General features: G+C 43.9%; 1 protein-coding gene across 1 annotated transcript in view; it reads left to right on the forward strand.

The window, feature by feature from the left end:
- PLXNC1 (plexin C1) overlaps window positions 1–14,832 on the forward strand; it is a 94,958-nt gene extending 80,126 nt beyond the window's left edge. Inside the window, exons 23-31 of the mRNA XM_050934170.1 lie at window positions 277–380; window positions 3,151–3,205; window positions 4,284–4,315; window positions 4,405–4,503; window positions 6,821–6,984; window positions 8,546–8,693; window positions 11,062–11,199; window positions 11,290–11,364; window positions 13,192–14,832. Of these exons, the coding sequence (XP_050790127.1) occupies window positions 277–380; window positions 3,151–3,205; window positions 4,284–4,315; window positions 4,405–4,503; window positions 6,821–6,984; window positions 8,546–8,693; window positions 11,062–11,199; window positions 11,290–11,364; window positions 13,192–13,296 (920 nt within the window). The 3' untranslated portion in view covers window positions 13,297–14,832. The remainder of the gene's footprint in view (window positions 1–276; window positions 381–3,150; window positions 3,206–4,283; window positions 4,316–4,404; window positions 4,504–6,820; window positions 6,985–8,545; window positions 8,694–11,061; window positions 11,200–11,289; window positions 11,365–13,191) is intronic.
- The last annotated feature ends 4,720 nt before the right edge of the window (window positions 14,833–19,552 follow it).

The following is a 19,552-nucleotide window of genomic DNA, read 5'->3' on the forward strand; positions in this document are numbered from 1 at the left end:
CTTGATTTAGTTGAAAGCACCTGTCTCGGTTGTGGCTGAAGTAGGATAAGATGAGAAACTTCCAAGAGCCTCATCCTCCAGATAGCCTTACGTGTACAGAGGGTTTCTACAGGCAGGGCATGCAAATCATGCTTCTGGAAACTAGCACATGGACAGTGATTAGTAGAACTCAGATTGGGACCATTAGTCCAAAAATAATAAAATTAAAATGCTGTATTTTGCTTTATGGGACCAGGTTTAGTGTGTAATTGTTTTTTCAATATCATTGTTTTACAGAACTTCAGTCTGGTGCACAGCAAAAAGAACTGTTAGATATAGATGGTTCCTCTGTAATTCTGGAAGATGGGATAACAAAGCTAAACACCATAGGTCACTATGAGGTAGGAACAAAAATAGTGCAATTAAACTAGGAATCTATTTCTCCAAACCCCAAAGTACTGCCTGCCCAGAAATATCTTGATTGATTAGAAGTCTGAACATTCACCAAGGTGGAGAAAGCTCTGTAGGCTGAACATCTGATGCAGACACCTCGACATTTTTTTATCTCATACACTATTTGTGGAATGGTCTTAGTGTTGAGTCACATGCTATTTCATGTTACTTGTGGAGAGATTTGTTTGTTAGGAAATCACCCAGAGTTAGATAGCTCTGGTATGCTGTACTTGGTAGTGCAGTCCAGTGAATAGTAATAATTAAAGTGTCTGAGGTTCAACGTGCAAAATCAGAGGCACCCAAAAATACCGATCACTTTTGAAAATTTTTGCATTGCCCAACTTTTTTGCTTTTCAATTTTAAACCAAGTGACCCTAACATTGCATTTATATAGAGCTTTAGCTTTTAATTTCTTAGGGCTTTATTGGCTTTTTCTTACTAGAAAAAAATAATAAAAAGAAGCTCACTTCCCGGCAGTTTGTGCTCCTTTCACTACACTACTCCTGGATGGCACGTCAGGGCATGCACACTCAGTGAAGGCACTGCTGTGCTTTTTACAAGATCTCCACCACTTTCTCGTAAATGCAGCCAAGAGCCTTGACAAAGAGACCACGACAAGAGGTTACTTGCTTGCTCCCCAAGCAAGTAGAGATGGGAAGCAGCTTACACATTCTGTTCTACAGTCATAGACTTTAAATTTCCCTGGCTTCAGAGTCAGCAGTGAATTCTAGGGGCACAAAGCTGAAGAAATTTGAATTGGACGTGAGATCCAGTGATCACTCATTCAAAAAACAGTTTTCTGCGGAGGATGAGAGTCCTGGAGGCTGGACGAGAGGCAGAGGCACAGGCAAGGGCAGACTGCTGCCTCTTCAGCTGTTCTGAAATGCACATGCCCCATGCTGCACAGAAATGAGTATCTCCCCCCAAAGCTGTGCATCTCCCAAATTAATAACATTTTAACTACCTGTGGAAATGATTAGGACACGAACAAGCAATTGAAGGACAGGACAGAAAAGAAGGGCCTCGTTGTTCATATATTGTGGAGGAAGAAATGGTGGATTTGGTCACAATGACAATAGAAAAGAGAAACTTTTAGTCATTAGGTGCTAGGGGCTAGATTTTGTCACAGAGACATGATGCACTGTAGGGGTAGTGCAAAGCTGCACTGCACCCGGGGCATCAGTTTCTATAGGGAACCACAGTTCCGTCCCTGTTCCTTTCGCCCTGGTTGGTAGCTGGTGTATATCAGCATTAATCTTCCCTCTGTGCTGGCAAGAGTGTGAAGGGCTAGAATCAAGGCTTTCCTTATTCCATGCACCTCCACTCAAGGGAGGTAGGAAACAAGTGCCTAGTCCTATGTACCCAGATCAATGGTACAGATACCCACGCAGAGATGTAAGAGGGACTCTCTCTCTCTCTCTCTGTCTCTCTTGTATGTGAGTGTGTGGTCCAAATCACAGTCTAGCCCTAACGAATTTGCCCATCTTTTGAGTGGTCTAAAAGTACCATATGCTGAAACATTCCTGCAGCTCTGGATGAGCTGCGAAATACTGCATTATCAAATGAAACTTTTTCTTTATAAATATAAAATATTCCGTGTCTGCCTCCCAGGAGCAAGTGTAAGGGCAAGATTTCTTTGGCACAAGATGCAGCTTTCTACAAAGTATCTTAATGCTCATGCTGGTTCCCAGCAGTGGGCTGGCTGCCAAGGTTTTAAAAGACATTTAAATTATTTTGGCAGAGATCCCTTCGTAGGATTGGCCAGTTGTTTTTGTAATTATAGAGCAGAGTGTGCTAGCTCTTGGCAAAACACAGGTTTCGACAACTGACTACACTCAACACTACACAGGATTAGCATTAGATCCATTCTTTGACAGGAACAGTATGACTCACCAGTTTCTTTTTAAGGAAAGATTTACTGCCTTAGCAGTGGAGTTTATTCATGGAGGGAGGATGAGGATTTTTCCTAGAAGTCTCAGGCCACCTACCTAGGTACCTTAAGCCTAGAAAACTGAAGTGCAGAAATCTACAATACACACGTTTGATCTTCAGCGCTTTGGAAATTGAAGCCTGGAAATAACTATTAGAAACTTGAGTCCTGGTCATCTGCATCCCCTCAAAATGCAGATCTCACCCTCCCTTGCAAAAAGTGATAGAAGGCATCATATGCCTCCACAGTACCATCTCCACATGGGAAGGGATTGGGTGGGAGGCCAGGCTAGGAGGGGGTCACACATCATCCTTTTACCAATCCTGGAGGGAATCCATAGAAATAGGAATGTGAATGGAGAGCACAAAACAGTGCCTGGGAATGATTAATGAAACCTAAGGAGATATATGCAGAGCGTAAATAAACCAGCAAAATCTGGCAAGGAGGAAAGCCTTAAGCAGCTGATTTTTCAGAGGTGCTGAATTTCTATAACTTCAGTTAATGTCTGTGGCAGCTGCAGCTGCTCAACGTCTCTGAAAATAAGGCTTTATAGCCCAGATCCTCAAAGGTAATGAAATCAATAAGAGTTAGGTGCCAAAATACCTTTGAGGATCTGGGTCGAAACGCTTAGTGAGAATCATGTGTACTATGTTGAGAATGGATAGTGCTGGCATAACTCACATTTTGTATGATTTGAGATTTATCATGGGGATGAGGACATGAAATCTAGGGCTTCATTAATTATGGACACATATATTTCAGTAAGAGATACTTGTTTTTGCTTTCAGATTTCAGATGGAGCAACTATAAAAGTCTTTAAAAAGAAAACTAATTTCACATCAGGTAACAAAGGAACTGAGAATTAGTTTATTTTTATGTGAAGGCTATAATAAAGTTGTAGAGATTTGCATTCATAGTAGTTTGTATCTCATAGATACAATGTCAAAAACATGACATTGAATTGTAACTGAGAACAGGGACAACCATTTTAATCTTGTTCTGAGCCTGTGACGGGCAACACCTCCACAGGGCGTTGGGAGGAAGAGGTTAAAAAAAGGAAGACCCATAGAAAACATACAGTCTTAGGTAATGGAATGCATAAAGACGCAGAGACTGAGTGGCAAGCTGATAAGACAAAGAAGCATAAACATCACAGATGTTGGCTAATGAGAATATAAACTATGCACAGGAAACTTATGAACAATTGTATGAACTATAGTAATAAGCAGTTAAAGACAGAACTTCAAGTCAGCTCCATTATTCACTTTGTAAACCTAGAACTTTTGACTCAGCTTTTTCAATAACACACCAGTAACTACAAGATACACGTTAGGTGTCAGGCACCACTGTATTGTGGTCTAAGATTGTTGAGGGCTGAAGTTGCTCTCTCCCATTCCAGAGGCAGCAGGATCATCCATTTCTGGCCTCTTTTCTGTAAACTCATCCTTCCCCCTTTGTATGCTGTCCCAGGCAGAAGCTGGCCTCCATCTCCCTTCCAGGATTTGTCTACTTTACAAAATTGTAATCACGATTAAAATTTTGGAGTTACAATGCCTCCTATGCCTCTCCTTTGCACCAAGAGAGAGGTAATTTGCTGCTGGCCTAAACCAACCACAAATTATGCTAGTCGTGTTCCGGCTCAGTTTGCTGGCCGGAGAATGGATGGGCAGTTGGAATCATGTCTCTGCCCTCTTCCCCAACCTCTCCCTGCCCACCTATGTAGAAGGAGCAAGTGAAGCACAGGACCTGTGAACGCTGACCCAAGGTCTTGTAGCCTGCCTAGGAATGTACAGTGAGGTTTTTGCTCCCTTGCATGGGCACATAGCCCAACTCACAGTCTAGTCCAAAATAAAGATGCCCATTGCTGTGTGCATTTAACCAACACCAGTTCATGCTCTTTCTCCTTTTTCCTATTGCCTAGATGTGGAATACTCTAACAAACACTGTCATTTGGTGAGTTAAAGAAACCAACCATTTTATTGTTCACTTATTTAACATTGAACAATTATATCAGGATAACATCTATCCTCCCTTTCCTGTAGATTTTACCTGACTCTCAAGAACCACAGGGAGCAATGCATAAAGGAAAGCAAAAATTTGAAGTGAAAGAAATGTATCTGACAAAGCTGCTATCTACCAAGGTAATAGTTCAGGATTCATTTTGGGGTAGGTTGGGCGGCATGTTTGAGTTAGCAGAAATTGGAGTGGAAATTATGCAAACTTGATGTATGTGTATGACACAGTGTTAAACTGTAAAATCACTACTAGCTACAGATTTTTATCATTCACAGAAATAAATGTATCTTACAGATTGGCAAAGTGGCGCCCTAAGATAGCCATCTAGTGATGCATTCTCCCCTCTCAGCACAGTTGTTATCTCCTTGCCTTTTTAGTTATTGGGGGTGATGGGGTTCCTGCTTGTACACGCAAAGGAGAGGTTAGCGTTTATAAACATTCCGTGTGAAACCTCGCCCTGTTGGAGTCAATGTGAGTTTTACTGTTGCCTTCCATAGACCCAGGATTTCACCTTCTGGATGAATAGACTATGGTCTAAATGTTCCAGAATGATGAGAGACTTTCGGTGCCCAACATAAGATACCCTGAGAGGGCCTGCTTTTCAGAAAATGCTGAGCACCCTCTAGTCTTTTTGAAAATACAAGTTACTGTTGAAAATGTAGGTCATAACTTGTATAAGTCAAGGATCTGATTCTCATTGTGCACAATTTTAGAAACAATCCCCACCATCACTACCAAAATAAAAAATACCCTCGCTAAAGTAGAGTGAGTTACTTCTAATGAATCCAACAGAATATAAATGTAAAAGCTCTTAGCAACAGCATACCATTAAAAAAAATATTACCAATTCCCTTACTGGGTAAAATTCTGAGTTATTCAGGGGGTCAGACTAGATGATCCTTAAGGCCCTCGTGGCCTTAAATCTAGCAATCTATAATTATTAAGGTTATGGAAGCACCCAGAATATACCAGGGTGCTTTCCAAAGAGACTGAAGACCAAGATCCACAAAAATTAATCCTGCCTCTGCAATTCCCCCAGTTCCCTAGTAACATCCAGTGCTAGCAAACTGACCTAAAATCTGGCTGCTGTGGAAAGGATCAGTTTAGAGGCTGAGAAACAACAAATCAGAAATAGTCTTTTAAATTTCTTTAAAGTAAATTAATCATCTACTACTTTATAATAGTGTGCTGCAGCCAGTGTCAGCATTAGAATGAGACAATGCTTTGAAAATATCACACTAAAACCCTGTCTATATGTGCCATGGACCACAGGAAATGTTATTGTGTTGGGCCACTTTAGATAAGCTCTGGTCCCAGCTTCTGACAGTTGGAGATTCAGGGACACCCAGAGCATGAGATTGAGTCCTTGACCATCTTGGCTTATAGTCATTGATAGACTTATCCTCAGGACTTGGCTAAGTCTTATTTGAATCCAGTTATACTTTTGGCTTTCATAATATTATTTGATTTTTTTGCCGTTTCCTCCTTCTTAATAATATTGTATGAATAGTGTCCATGCACTTTTTGTTAACCTGCCTTGCCCTTCAACCACCTCTGGGTTTTGTTGATTTAATATAATAATAAATGGAGAGAAACTATCTCATAGCGCTGAAAGGTCATCAAGTCCAGCCCCCTGCTTTCCCTAGCAGGACCAAGTACTGATTTTGCCCCAGATCCCTAAGTGGCCCCCTCAAGGATTAAACTCACAATCCTGGGTTGAGCAGGCCAATGCTCAAACCACTGAGCTATTGTTTTGTTTGTTTTGCATTAAAAATAGCCAATCCTCCATTCCTCTCTTTAATGGAGGCCCTTTTCAAGGTCTCTGACTATCGCCCAAAGCTGAATCTTAAGAGTCAGCAATACTTCTCTCAGTTGTGAACCAGAGAGGGAGAACAGCAGTTTGGCTTATAGTCTCATGTGATATCATTAATCAGGTCCTCTAGAACTCTTGATAAGATCCTCCCCTCCCAAAAAAGAATAAAGTGAGCACCTGTTGTAATCCTGATCTTCTTTGAAAAAGGTAAAAAATATATACATTTAGTTAAAATTGTGTGTTATCTAAATGTACCATGAAGAAGCTGGAAAGGGCTCAAGCCAGTTCCGCCTCCCACAGAGAGTTCAGCTTTACATTTACCACAGTTCTCCCTGTTGACAAAACACTGTAGCATAGCTGATGAGCTGTTAGCACAGCTGATGGTGATAGGGCTTCAGTTTCTTTTTTATTTGTGATTCTGGCCATACCTACTGAGTCAATTTTACCCAAACTCTATAGAATGCGCATGAGCATGCATGCACGCACGCACGCACACGCACTATCCCCTCGCCTTCATTTCTGTGTATGTTTCACTTGGATTGTGTTTCAACTCTCCTTCCCCGGGCAGCTTGAGAAAGTTTGTCCTTTTCACCTGTAATAACAAGACTGCTCATTTTGTTGCCTTTCAGGTTGCAATTCATTTAGTTGTTGAAAACCTCTTCAAAAGCATTTGGAGTTTACCCAACAATAAAGCCCCAATTGCCATCAAATACTTTTTTGACTTTTTGGATGCTCAGGCTGAAAGTAAAAAAATTACAGATCCTGATGTGGTCCACATATGGAAAACCAACAGGTTTGTGTGTGTGTGTGTGTGTGTGTGTGTGTGTGTGTGTGTGTGTGTGTGTGTGTGCGCGCGTGCGCGCGCTCTTTCTCAGTGTACTTATGTGCAATTGGAACAGGATACTTGTAACCATACTTTGTTACATAATCTGTGTAGGTGGTATGCTGTGACTAAGTAGTGATGACTCTGAAACGATCTTGCCTTGTTGCTGTTTGTGAAAAATGTATCACTTAAAATTGAGCATTTCTCACTCAGGGCCGCCCAGAGGATTCAGGGGGCCTGGGGTCCTTGGCGGTGGGGGGACCCTGCTTCGGCAGTAATTCAGTGGCGAGGGGGCCTTCCGCTCCGGGACCCGCCACCGAAGTGCCCCAAAGACCTGCGGCGGGGGGCTCCCGCTGCTGAATTACCGCCGAAGACCAAGCTCTTCAGCGGCGGGTCCTGGGGCAGAAGGACTCCCTGCTGTGGGTCTTCAGGGCACTTTGGCGGCAGGTCCCAGAGCGGAAGAACCCCCCCGCTGCTGAATTACCGCCAAAGACTCAGAGCGGAAGAAGCTCCAGGGGTCCGGGCCCCATGAGAGTTTTCTGGGGCCCCCAGAGTGAGTGAAGGACCCTGCTCCAGGGGCCCTGAAAAACTCTCGTGGGAGCCCCTGTGGGGCCCAGGGTCTGGAGCAAATTGCCCCATTTGCCCCCAACTTTGGGCGGCCCTGTGCTCATTAACATTTGTAGTGTGACTACCTGAATCCAAGTTATCTGCGTGGAGCTTTAATAACACATCAGTTAGATTTTGGTATATGGCATCATAGCTTCTAGAAATTTGATTTAATACAGATTTTTCTCACCGAAGGAATCTTTACAAAACCACAGAGAGTGATTTGAACATTAATTGGTGCTGGCTGAAGCTAGAGCAGGGCCAGCTCTAACTTTTTTGCTGCCCCCCAAGCAAAAAAACAGAGCGCCGCCCCGCCGTAACACCCCCCCCCCGCGAGCGCCGTGCCACCGAACCCCCCCTCAAGTGCTGCACCATGCTGCCCATGCTCCCTGCCCCCCCGAGCGCTGCGCCACCCAAGCCACCTGCCCCCCCCGAGTGCTGCACCACCCAGGCCCCTGCCCCCCCAAGTGCCACGCCGTCCAATCCCCCACCCTCCTGAGTGCCGAGCCGTGCCGCCCAAGCCCCTGCCCCCCCGAGCGCCATGCCATGCCACCCAAGCCTCTTCCCCCTCCGAGTGCCGCTGTAACACCCCCCTGCCCCCTGCCTGGCTGAAACAAAAAACAAACAAAAAAACCCCTCCAGCACTGCCCCGCTGAACCAAAAAACAAAACAAAACCCAAGCGCCGCCCCACCCCAAGGTACTGCCCCAAGCATGTGCCTGGTCGGCTGGTGCCTGGAGCCAGCCCTGAGCTAGAGCATAGGTTTGTCTGGTCTGGTAGCTTTGTGGCATTCACTAATGTCCATTACTGCATGAATGAGCAGCTCAGAATTGTGCCTGTCTGCATGGTGCAATGAATTCTAAATACTGAATAAGTCATCTGGCTTGAGCTGCTGAACTTCAAGTGCATGTCCTTTCTCTGATTAGTCTTCCTCTTCGCTTCTGGGTGAATATATTGAAGAACCCTCAGTTTGTCTTTGATATTAAGAAGACACCACATATAGATGGCTGTTTATCAGTAATTGCACAAGCTTTCATGGATGCCTTTTCTCTAACAGAACAGCAGCTGGGAAAGGTAATGCTTGGCCTTCATATTTTTTTGCTGTTTCCAGACTGAATAGTGTTACTTTTAATTGTGTAATGCTTTTTGGATGAAATCCTGGCTAAAGTGAAAGTCAGTGATAAAACTCCTATTTCACCCATTGTCTCATAGGAAAATAAGAAATTGAACAGTCCCGATAGATGTACCTAAGAGAGAATTTAACTAGGAATTGTCATAGCTTGTCTAAATTTCATCATGCATTTGCTATGTTCCTTTCCATCTTGCCATTTTTAAAGAGTATGATGAAGAGGAGGAAGAGTTCCAAATTATTTGGTCAAAGTTGCATCTGTGATGGTAGAAAAATCTGGACTTCTGGTTTAATAATTTTAACAGCTCTAAAAACTGTGATTAATCAAAAGTTTTTAGAGCTGTTAAAATTATTAAACCAGAAGTCCAGATTTTTCTACCATACATTAATGAGGCATGCAGCAAAGACTGCTGATAAGCTGCTAACCAGAATAATAACAGGTAAACTTGAAAAGCATTGGAGATGTGATGCAGTTCCTTTTGCAAAATGTTAGCTGCTTATCTGAACATATCCAGACTTCTTTGGTGGAGAAGCCAGTCTGGAAATCTCACAGATTGAGCTCAAAAAAACTTCATTTTTTCTGTAGTAGTCATTTTTTCTGTTATTTCCCCGTTTTGGCTTAAACCAGAAAAAACAGGGTTAAACAAAATGGTTTTTTAAAATGTTAACTAGACAATTCTGAGCCTCAAAAAAGTTTCAGACAAAAATTGAGTTATTTCCTGTTTGATCTGTACCAGTTTGCTCATCCAAAATAGGTGGATATTGGAGAAAGGAGGATTTTTTTTAAAAGTTATTTGATAAGAAGACTTTAGATTTCTTGAAACTAAGCTAAATTGACTAATAATTCAATGGAAAACTCCAAACTGCTGTCACTTACATATTAAAACCCTCCTCTTGTTAGGTTTATGCTCCCTGCTCTAACCATCATTAGAAACCATTGCTGATACAATGGCTCAGGGCCGCCAGAGGATTCCGGAGGCCTGGGGTCTTTGGTGGCGGGGAGTCCCCACCACTGAATTGCCACCGAAGACCCAGCACTTCGGCGGCGGGTCCCGGGACGGAAGGACCCTCTGCCGCGGGTCTTCAGGGCACTACAGCGGTGGGTCTCGGGGCGGAAGGACCCCCTGCCATGGGTCTTCGGGGCACTTTGGCGACAGGTCCTGGGACGGAAGGACCCCCTGCCATGGGTCTTCGGGGCACTTTGGCGGTGGGTCCTGGGGCGGAAGGACCCCCCACCGCTGAATTGCCATCAAAGACCTGGAGTGAAAGAAACTCCAGGGGCCTGGACCCCGCGAGAGTTTTCCAGGGACCCCAGAGCGAGTGAAGGACCCCACTCCAGGGGCCCTGAAAAACTCTCATGGGGGCCCAGGACCTGGGGCAAATAACCTCACTTGCCCCCCCCCCCAGGCCACCCTGCAATGGCTTATATTAGCCATTAAAAAAAAAAATCAGGCTGAAACTTGCTATGTGCATTATCAGTGCAGTTAAGAGTTTTTTAGTTCTTAAAAAGACAACAAATGTTATTTTCATGATTGTGCATGATTTTTCTAAGCTTCAGTCACTTGTCAAATAAACTTACTTGTTTATTTTTATTTGAAAACACTAATAGTAGTGCTGGGATATTTAAAAAGTTAATTATAAGCATACACATAGTTTACTCCCCATTATTTAAAATAAATAAACTATTACTGAAATCTGAGAGCACTGGCTGTTAGCCCCTGAAATCTTAGATTCAAAGAGGGGCTTTAGCTCATATAAAAATCCCTTATATTTTGAGGGTCATTCTTCAAGGAAGATAAGTGGAATAGCTGGGCTGGCTTGCTGGTCAGTATTGCTTTAGACTGTTAAAGCCAAGACGAAAATCCACTTGGCTTTGCCTGAATCTCACCTGTGCATTAACTCATTCTTCTAAGTACCAGGTACATTTAATCTCCCTGCTCTTTCAGTAATATTAAACCGTCCTCTCATCCTTAGAGAGGAGCCCACTGCAAGGCAGGGCTAGATCCACTGACAGGTTAATGTAAGGGAAACTCACACAGCTGCTGCCCATGTTCTGTACATAAATAGAATTTCAGTCTCAAGAGTATTGGTTCAGCTCTCACAAGCAGGGGCAAATATAGTAATTAGTACTCCTGAGCCCAGTAGAAATAGTTCTACAGTAACTGTCATGAAATTCAATTTTGCAAAAGCTTTACTCTCTTAGCATGTGCCCACTCTGCAACCAGAAAATGCAGTAAATCCACTTGGAGGCAGAAGCTTGAGCAAATTTGTGTTGTTAAAATTTACAAGTCTTCATAATGTTTTCTTTTTAAGGATGCACCAACAAATAAACTTCTCTATGCTAAGGATATTCCACGCTACCAGGAGGAGGTGAAAGCTTACTATAAAGCAATCAGGGATTTGCCTCTATTGCCCTCAGAGGTAGAAGAATTTTTAACTCAGGAATCTAAGGTATCATTAATAACCAGACACTTTACTAACTTTTTGTTATGTTTTAAAAAGCAAAACTGTCTCATCAGATCTCTCTTCTTCTTTTTTTAGAAACATGAAAATGAATTGAACGAGGACGTAGCCTTGACTGAAATCTACAAATATATAGCAAAATATTATGATGAAGTAAGACCACCTATTATTCCTATTTATGCAGTTAATGTAGACTAACCACATCAGGCACTGATGTTTGACTTTTAAGCAGGGTCTAGTTTGGTGAGTGCTTGATTGGGAGACCTCTACGAAAATGTCAGAGGCTACTGGTAATTCAGAGATTGTCTGAGTCAGAATAGAACCAATATCTCGCATGGGGATAAATGTGCTATATTTTTAGTATCTTTGGACTAAGCCGTAGAGTTAAGATTCTGAACACACCTCGTTCCCTGCCACTACTTTTAACAAAAGTGAATTTAAATTCTCCCTTCAGTTTGCAGAAGGATACTGTGTTCTGCTGCCTGTCCCAAAATGTTTGGAAATGTTGCCAAGTGACTGTTAAACAACTGTCACAACCCACCCAGGACTGGGGGGTTGCATTTCCCTGGAGATTCTGGAACTCTTTGGGATTCAGATAATGGGAGGCCCAGATGCCCAAAGTTATTTAGTCACCTAACTCTCATTGTTTTCAATGGCGGGTAAGAGTTTGTATGCCATTGAGGAGCTGGGCCAGAGTTTATTGTCATTGGTATGGCTATCACTTTATGAGAAGCAATAGCTACATTTAACACTACAGCAGAGCAAATTCCTCCTCAGTCCATTACAGCAAGGAGGAGTATTCTCCTGGCTGTCACTGACCTCTTGCCTGGCCCCATTGGGCCACATCCTGTCTTCATGAAAATAACTCCCACTTTGCTAGTCCTCCCCAATCCCAGCTGTGACTGTCAAGAGAGGTACCTCCCTGTGCATCTGCTCTCAGGTCCCGGCCACCTCATCAGCAAGTGACCACTCAGTCGTCCATGCCAGAAAAATCCCTGCACACTGCTGTGACTGGGCTCCCCCCACATCGGGTGAAATAAGGGTGCTGAGTGGAGCCTGGTCCTAGAGTGATGTGCGACAGAGCGGCAGGGCTGGGTGGGGGAGAGCAGTGGGAATATGGTGTGGGGGACAGTTGGGATTTACTGCAGGGAAGTGTCTTATCCTCATCAAGCCAATTTCTAGCAGCTTGGGCCTCATTCCTAGCAGACCAGACTCTCCTATGCAGCACAGCACCAGCAGGTTCCCCACAGTCTGCTGGTCAGTTTTCTACTCAGCTTACCTGAATTCTGCATCAAAGCAGAACGAGAATTGCTAAATGCCTCTGGTAGTGGTTTTTACAGTGTCTCTCATCTGTCTTTACTAGGGTACTTAAACTGTTACCTCCAGAGCCTTTCTTTGCAATTCTCTCTAACCTAGTAATTATGGTTTGTTAGTATGTGCTAAACCTAAACCTACCCCATCCATTCTGGGCCCCCTGCTCCCCATGTAGCTTTTGACCAATAGCAACTACAAGCTTATTGGCCCTTCCTCTGCCATATTGTGGATTTAAATGCCAGCAAAGGGCATTCAAAGTGCAGCGCTGCTCTGCTTTACATCCTCTGGCCCAAGGCCAGGTGTATAATTTATCCCACCAGCTTACACAGGAGTGCAGGGGGTGATATACAAGAGCAATTCTAAATCAGTGTCTTTGGCCCAGGGTAGTGTGCTGTCCTTACATTTAGTAACTAGGTTGTGTGGGGTTTTTGGTTGTGGGGAAGGACGGTTTAAACTGTGGTTGCTATTTTCAGCAGAAGTGTTGTAGATCCTGTGATTGTAATGACGTGTGAAGCAAGGCACAGAAACAGTGTTAATGTTTGAAGAACATGTTAAAGGCACAAGTTCAGCCAGATCTTACCACTGATATCTTCAGATGAGAAGAAAGTGTGTGGTTAAAACAAGTAGCAAAAAAAGTAAATATCTTTTCTAATTAATTGTCAACAGATTCAAAGTAAATTAGAGCGAGAACAGGGGCTAGAAGATGCCCAGAAAGATCTCCTGCATATAAAAGCCTTATTTGATGAAAAGAAAAAATGCAAGTGGATGTGAACAGAGCACGTGGGCCAAGACCGTGATTTTTAAACTAGAGGTGCTGGTACCAAACTAGTGTTTTGGCTGCTTATGTGTCTTTTTTTTAACCATTTGGATATTGTTCTCCATTCTGACCATTTAAAGTATTGTAAGTGTAGGGCATAACCAACAGGCACCAAGTGTAGGGCTAGACTTTCAAATATGGGCATGTAAAAGTGCATGTGAGCCTTGTACTCATGCGTTAAGCCTGTTTAGTATTATACATACATTTGTGTGCCCAGACCCTCCAATTTGAAAGTCTGCTCCACACAGTTCAACATGAAATAAACGTGCAGAAACCAATCTACTCACTGTAAGTTAGAGAAACTTTCACCTAAGCATATTTTTTGTAGGTCACTTCCACCTTATTAACAGAGAATAGTGCTAATTGGTCATACACGCTCATACCTCATTGGTCTTAGTGTGGCCTTAAATACTATTTTAAGTACAATTCCCCTCCCTTGTTCCCCCTTAAACACAAAATTGTGCTAGTTTTGTTTGAAAACAATAGAAGAGTGGCACTTATGCCCAGGTAATTCAGTATTAGCAGAAAAGATGGTGGAGAGGCTCCAGGGCTAGATGCGCGGAGCCATTTTTTTTAACTCAAGGTACATTGATTCTTGTTTTAGAAATTCTCAATGTGAAAGAATCCAAAGGTGTGTAGAACATTAGGTTGCTGGTGCAATCAGCTGTTCCAAGGACATTTTCCATAGGTTACATTGCTTACAATTTTTTAATAAGATTTGAGAGTATCAAGACACTTGAACACATTTATGTTTTGATGATGGTATATAAATACACTGCATCCAAACATTCCAATTATTTCACTAAATCAAATGGAGGTTGTTTTTTTGGGGTGATAAAAGATTTACTTAGTGGCTGTGTAGATTAGTATGGACGAGAGGACTCTAGTTTTCACTGTGGCTACTAGCTTCTCAAATGTATAAAGCTAGTAGTTTGCCTGAGAGCACAAGTGAAATGTTCTGTTGGAAGTTTAGGATTATTCTAAGAAATTGCAAAAAAGCAAAAGTCAGTCATAGTTGCTGATGTTTTTACTGCTGTGGATATGGTGCTACTTTTTGATACATACAGTACACCTGGGCTTTGCTAGAGAGATCCGTGCCTGACTGCCTTAAACTCCTGTCGGCCTTCAGATTTAGCTCAGGACTCATGTATATTACAAGCATCAGAGGGGTAGCAGTGTTAGTCTGGATCTGTAAAAGCAGCAAAGAGTCCCGTGGCACCTTATAGACTACTTTGCTGCACGTATATTACAGTAATAACTGAGTCAGGGATCCCAGATACAATGCACTTCCATTTTGGAGCATGCAGAGCATTAGCCTATGGCATATGAGTAAGGTCCTGTCTATGCTGTACGTTGGAACTGTTTTGTAGCTACATTCTCTGACCCAGTTGCAGCTGTTGTACAGCTGGGCTTGCTAAGGATAAAACCTTCTACTAGCTTTGGTGTGCAGTTAAAGGGTCTCTCTCCTTTCACAGTTACTTAGGAAGCCCTGCACTGAGCAGGAGATGTAGATAAAGGGGAAAAGTCTGGTGTAGTAACTTCCTGAAGGAGGAAGCATGGACCTTGAGCTGCTTCGAACTCCTGGGGCTCTGAACAGCCAGCAGCTCGACACGGCACCCCAGACAGCATAGTTCAGTTAGGAGCTGTGCTGCTAGTGACTGCCTCAGTGAGCGGGTAGAAGGCCCACAGCAGGCGATAATTATCTCTGCAGGAAACGCTAGGGGTTGGTCAGGCGCCGTGCCATAACTATGCGTGGCCAAATCTGAGGCATGCTAACCACCCGCTGATGGCAGCAGGGCCCAGCTGTTAACTTGGGGAAAGGGGAAGGTTGGCTGCAGCTCTGCTTCCTCCCCTCCCAGACTTTGGCTGGCACATGCACAGATTTCCCTTTCTTTTACCCAAAAGGGGAGCCCTTAATTCACACGGATTTTGTAAGCATTAATAATCTAACCTTTTATCTGATGTTTATATTTGATGGACTGTAGCCACTGTAAAAATACCATGTGACATACCCAGGGTACAAGCTGGAGAAAAAACAGGGAGTGCTCCGCACCCATGGGGCTGGCCACTAATCAGCTGTTCAGTGGCTGGCCCTAAGCCCCCATCAGCTCTTCAGCAGCTGTTGGGCACGGCTGCCCTGCCACGCTCTGCCCCTCACCCCCACTACCCTTAAGGGGGGGGCACAGAGTGGGACCTCACGGGAGGGGGAGCGGAGTCAATGTGGGGGCATCCATTGGCAAAAGCAAAAGTCAGTGCCTGTGGCTACAACCACTACTCACTGCAGCCATTCACTTTACCTGCTCTGTTTAGTTGTTTTCAGAATGTTTAATGGTCCTGCTGTAGCCTTTAAACAACACATTTGAAGTGAATATTATAGGAGTGGAGTAGGGAGATTTGAGAGGCAGGAAGGGGTAAAAAAGGTCGGTTACGTTCAGGGTGCCAGTGGCTGTTCTTTAAAAGGAAATGCAGTCGTTCTGTACAAGCCTAACCGCTTGTGTAGATGGGGTAGTGGAGGCTGCCTTCCAAGAGTGCCCGTTAGCAGACATAGAAACAATGCTGCTTGAGGCTTCTTGCCATTGGGAGGAGGGAATGGAAATAGCTCGCTTTAGACACATAATCAGCATGTCTTTAAAGGGGCAGAGAAGCTAAAGTCAGTCCTGTTTTGTATTTGTTTTGGGGCCACTGCTTACCAGCTAAGCGGTAAAATGGTGAAGCAGGTGTAATGCACTTATAGCCCACACAGGAACAGGATTACTGCATTTTATTAAGTCTCAGCAGTAGCTTCACTCCAATTTTTGGTAAATCATTTAAACATATACCCGGGCTTACCAACCTGTGAAGTGGGTCTCCTATAGTGCAATTAAATGTATAATCAAATGTTTGTAGATTGTTCTATAACCATGGGTGAGATTGTAAACCATTATGGAATGCACTTAGTATTTGTACTCCACTGACATTTCATCACCTTGAGAACACTGACAGTCAAATCACATACCTGTTTTGTAAAGTCTGTGAATTAAAGCAAGCCCTCATACAGATACAAATACCAGTTAACAGTATTGGCTGTAAGGGAAACAACCAACCTGTCTTGAACTTATTTTCAGATGTTTACAGGCAAATTAACTATTTGTAAACAGTATTTGTTTTTCTAACACTAGCTTATAAAGCATTATTTTGCTGTTAGTATAATATAATGTTAAACCCTACTAACATGTAAAGTAGTCCCGTTTGTACAGAATTTAAGCTGTTTAAAATGGATGTTTCAAGTAAGTACATGGCAGAGATGCATCTTGATGTGTATAGGTTATTCAGAATAAAATGTATTTGAAATTTAGTTGACCAACTTATTTTGTCCTTTAGAGTCTTTTTTTTTTTAATTACTAGTGTTCAAATTGAAACATAGTTACTTGCTGTAATAATAGGAGGCATGTCAGAGCAACCTGGGTTTCTAGTGATACCTGGGTTAAGTGACTGGTGTAAAACGTACTATTAATCATTCCAACAGGGCTACCATGCTGTTCCAGCTTTGCAAAAGTCTCTCTAACCTCTCCCCTCCTGTTCATCCAAGTTTAGCACTTAAGAATTAGCCAATCAATCAAAGTGGGTGTCACCTAGGAACTCTGTTAGACTTCTTATCTGGAGTGACTAACATATGCTCCATCAACCACCTGAATGACAAGTTTTGCTTCCTTCTTGGAAGCAAAAAAGAGGCGGCTCGGAAACAAAAAAGGCACATGCCACGCAGCATCAGCTCAGAGTACAGTGGAAAGTTACTGGCATGAAACTCTGACCTACTGACTTTCTGCAGATGTATAGGAAGTGGGAGGTGGGGGAAATCCCCTGTGCATGTTCCCAGTGCAAGACAGGTAGCAGCTGCCAGGAAGAATGCAGGACAAGTAGATTTATCCTGAGTTCAGCAATGCAGTTCTGAGGAGCAGTGCTATGTTTTCAGTGTCCTAAGGCTTGAGGTCAATGCCCAGAAAGGCCATTTAAATGCAAGCGTTAGGATGGCAATTTAAGACATGCATTGTGCTAGTTCACAGAAGGGGATAGAGGGTGGCAGTGTTTAAGAAACTGAAGGTTTACCTTGCAGGGTTTCCATCAAGTCTTGTCAAGAGGAGGGCATAAAGAGCCAATGCAGGAACATGAGTTTGGCTTCCCAAACCCCTATATCACCAGGGCCCCCTAAACCTGGGGAGAGACTGTTTGTCCTTACTCCTGCTATGGCCCTCTCTTCTCCCATACAGGAGCCAGGCTCCACAGAGGCACCACGATCGTTTAAATTCCATCTGACAATGCACTGGTCGCTCCCACAATGAAATCTTTTTTTTACTGAACAGCATGTAGCTGGGGGGGAGAGGTTGAAGTGTAAGTTTTTATTTCTGCCTATTACATTTTATATCGGAATATTTATCACTGTGCACTAATATACACACATTTTAATGTGCATTAAATTTGGGAAACCTAGTTCCAGAGCCAACAAAGATTAAATTATTCCAGATCACTTCTAAAGATTTTAGAAACAATTTCCACTATGTTAAGCAATTACCATAATCTGCTTGGCGTACGAATACAGCTTATTAATTTCTTTAGAAAGTATATGTGAAATTTTAGATTTTTCCCCAAAAGAAGTAGTGTTCAAATGTGTGCACTCCTGGGAGAATCTGAAATGCAGGGGTGGAGAGAAGAGGGGAGTTTGGTCACAGGGGAGGCTCTAGGCACCAGCAAAGCAAGCAGGTGCTTGAGGCAGCCCAGTTGCAGGGGTGGCAGCAGCAGGGTTCCTGCCTGGGGGTGGAGAACCAACAGGGGGCCCTGGGAGCTGTAGTTCCTTTGTTAGCTCCCTGCCTATAGAGTCAGCCCTGGAGCAGGGAAAGAACTACATTTCCCAGCATTCCCTTGGCTGCTATCAACAGGAAAGGGAGGGGAAGGGAGTATGGTAGCTGAAATCTCATGCTGCAGCTTGCTGTGAATGGAGAGCTCACTGCTAGAGCGGGGTGGCACTGTGAATGGGGAACAAGTGTGCCCAAGGAGTAGGCGGTTTTGGCCCAGATACCCCCTTCAGAAGACATCCCCAGACTGGATTAGGGATACTGGTGTGACCTCACCTTGCAGCCCACAAAGAAGGAATTGGGTGGACTAAATGGACAGTGCCCCTTTCTATCTGAAGCCTAGCAAGGGAGGTATATAGATCCCATTAGAAATTAAAAGGAAAAGTAAGGGAGGGGAGGCTCTGGACCTGGGCAGCTTTAGATACAGTACCAGGCACTTAGGAGGATTTCCACTTCTGAGCCATGGAAGCAGAAATTGACTTTTCCTTTCCATATTAGCTAATATTCCGGAATGTAATCTAGCACCTGCCTTCCAGATTTGAACACCTCAAAATTCAGGAGTGCTCAAGCTCAATTTGGGCAGCTGTTACTTCATTTCTCCCAAATCAAATATACTGATCCACGGTAACTTGCTGTAGAAAAAGTAGGATAAAATTGAGCAAAAAACGCTTCCCAGTGGTTTTTAGGATTGGAATTGCTATTTTCAACAACCATTGCCTTTTTTTAAAGTTGTATTTGTTTAAAAGGAAGACAGTGATATTGCATTGGCAAATTCCCCATAGAAACAAAGAGTGGAACAAAAGAATAATAAAGGCACCTCAACTTTTCCTCATTTATAGAGGACAGTCTTATAATATGCATCCAGATATCCTCCAAACACACAAGCTGAAAATTGTTCCACTTTACTGCAGTTCTGTAACCATATGGGAACCAATCCTGTCTGTGTTCTGTGCACATCCATATTCCTACTGAATGACTCACCCCGGGAGCAAGTTACCAGTGATCCAGGGCTGGGGTGGAAGGAGGGTGCAGGTGGGGGGGAGCCCAGGGCTGGGGCAGCAGGGGGTGCGGGTGGAGGGGGCAGAGCCCAGGGCTGGGGCGGCAGGGGGTGTGGGGGGGGGGCACTGGTGGGGGGGGAAAGGAGGGAGCCCAGAGCTGGGGCAGCACAGGGTGTGTGGGAGGGAGAGCCCAGAGCTGAGGCGGCAGGGGGTGCAGATGGAGGGGGCAGAGCCCAGGGCTAGGGAAGCAGAGGGTGTGGGTGGGGGGGCCACTGGTGGGGGAAAGGAGGGAACCCAGAGCTGGGGCAGCATAGAGTGTGTGTGGGGGACAGCCCAGGGCTCGGGCATCAGGGGAGTGCGGGGGGGAGCCCAAGGCTGGGGTT

This window comes from Gopherus flavomarginatus, chromosome 1 (assembly GCF_025201925.1).
Source record: "Gopherus flavomarginatus isolate rGopFla2 chromosome 1, rGopFla2.mat.asm, whole genome shotgun sequence".
NCBI classification, from domain to species: domain Eukaryota; kingdom Metazoa; phylum Chordata; order Testudines; family Testudinidae; genus Gopherus; species Gopherus flavomarginatus.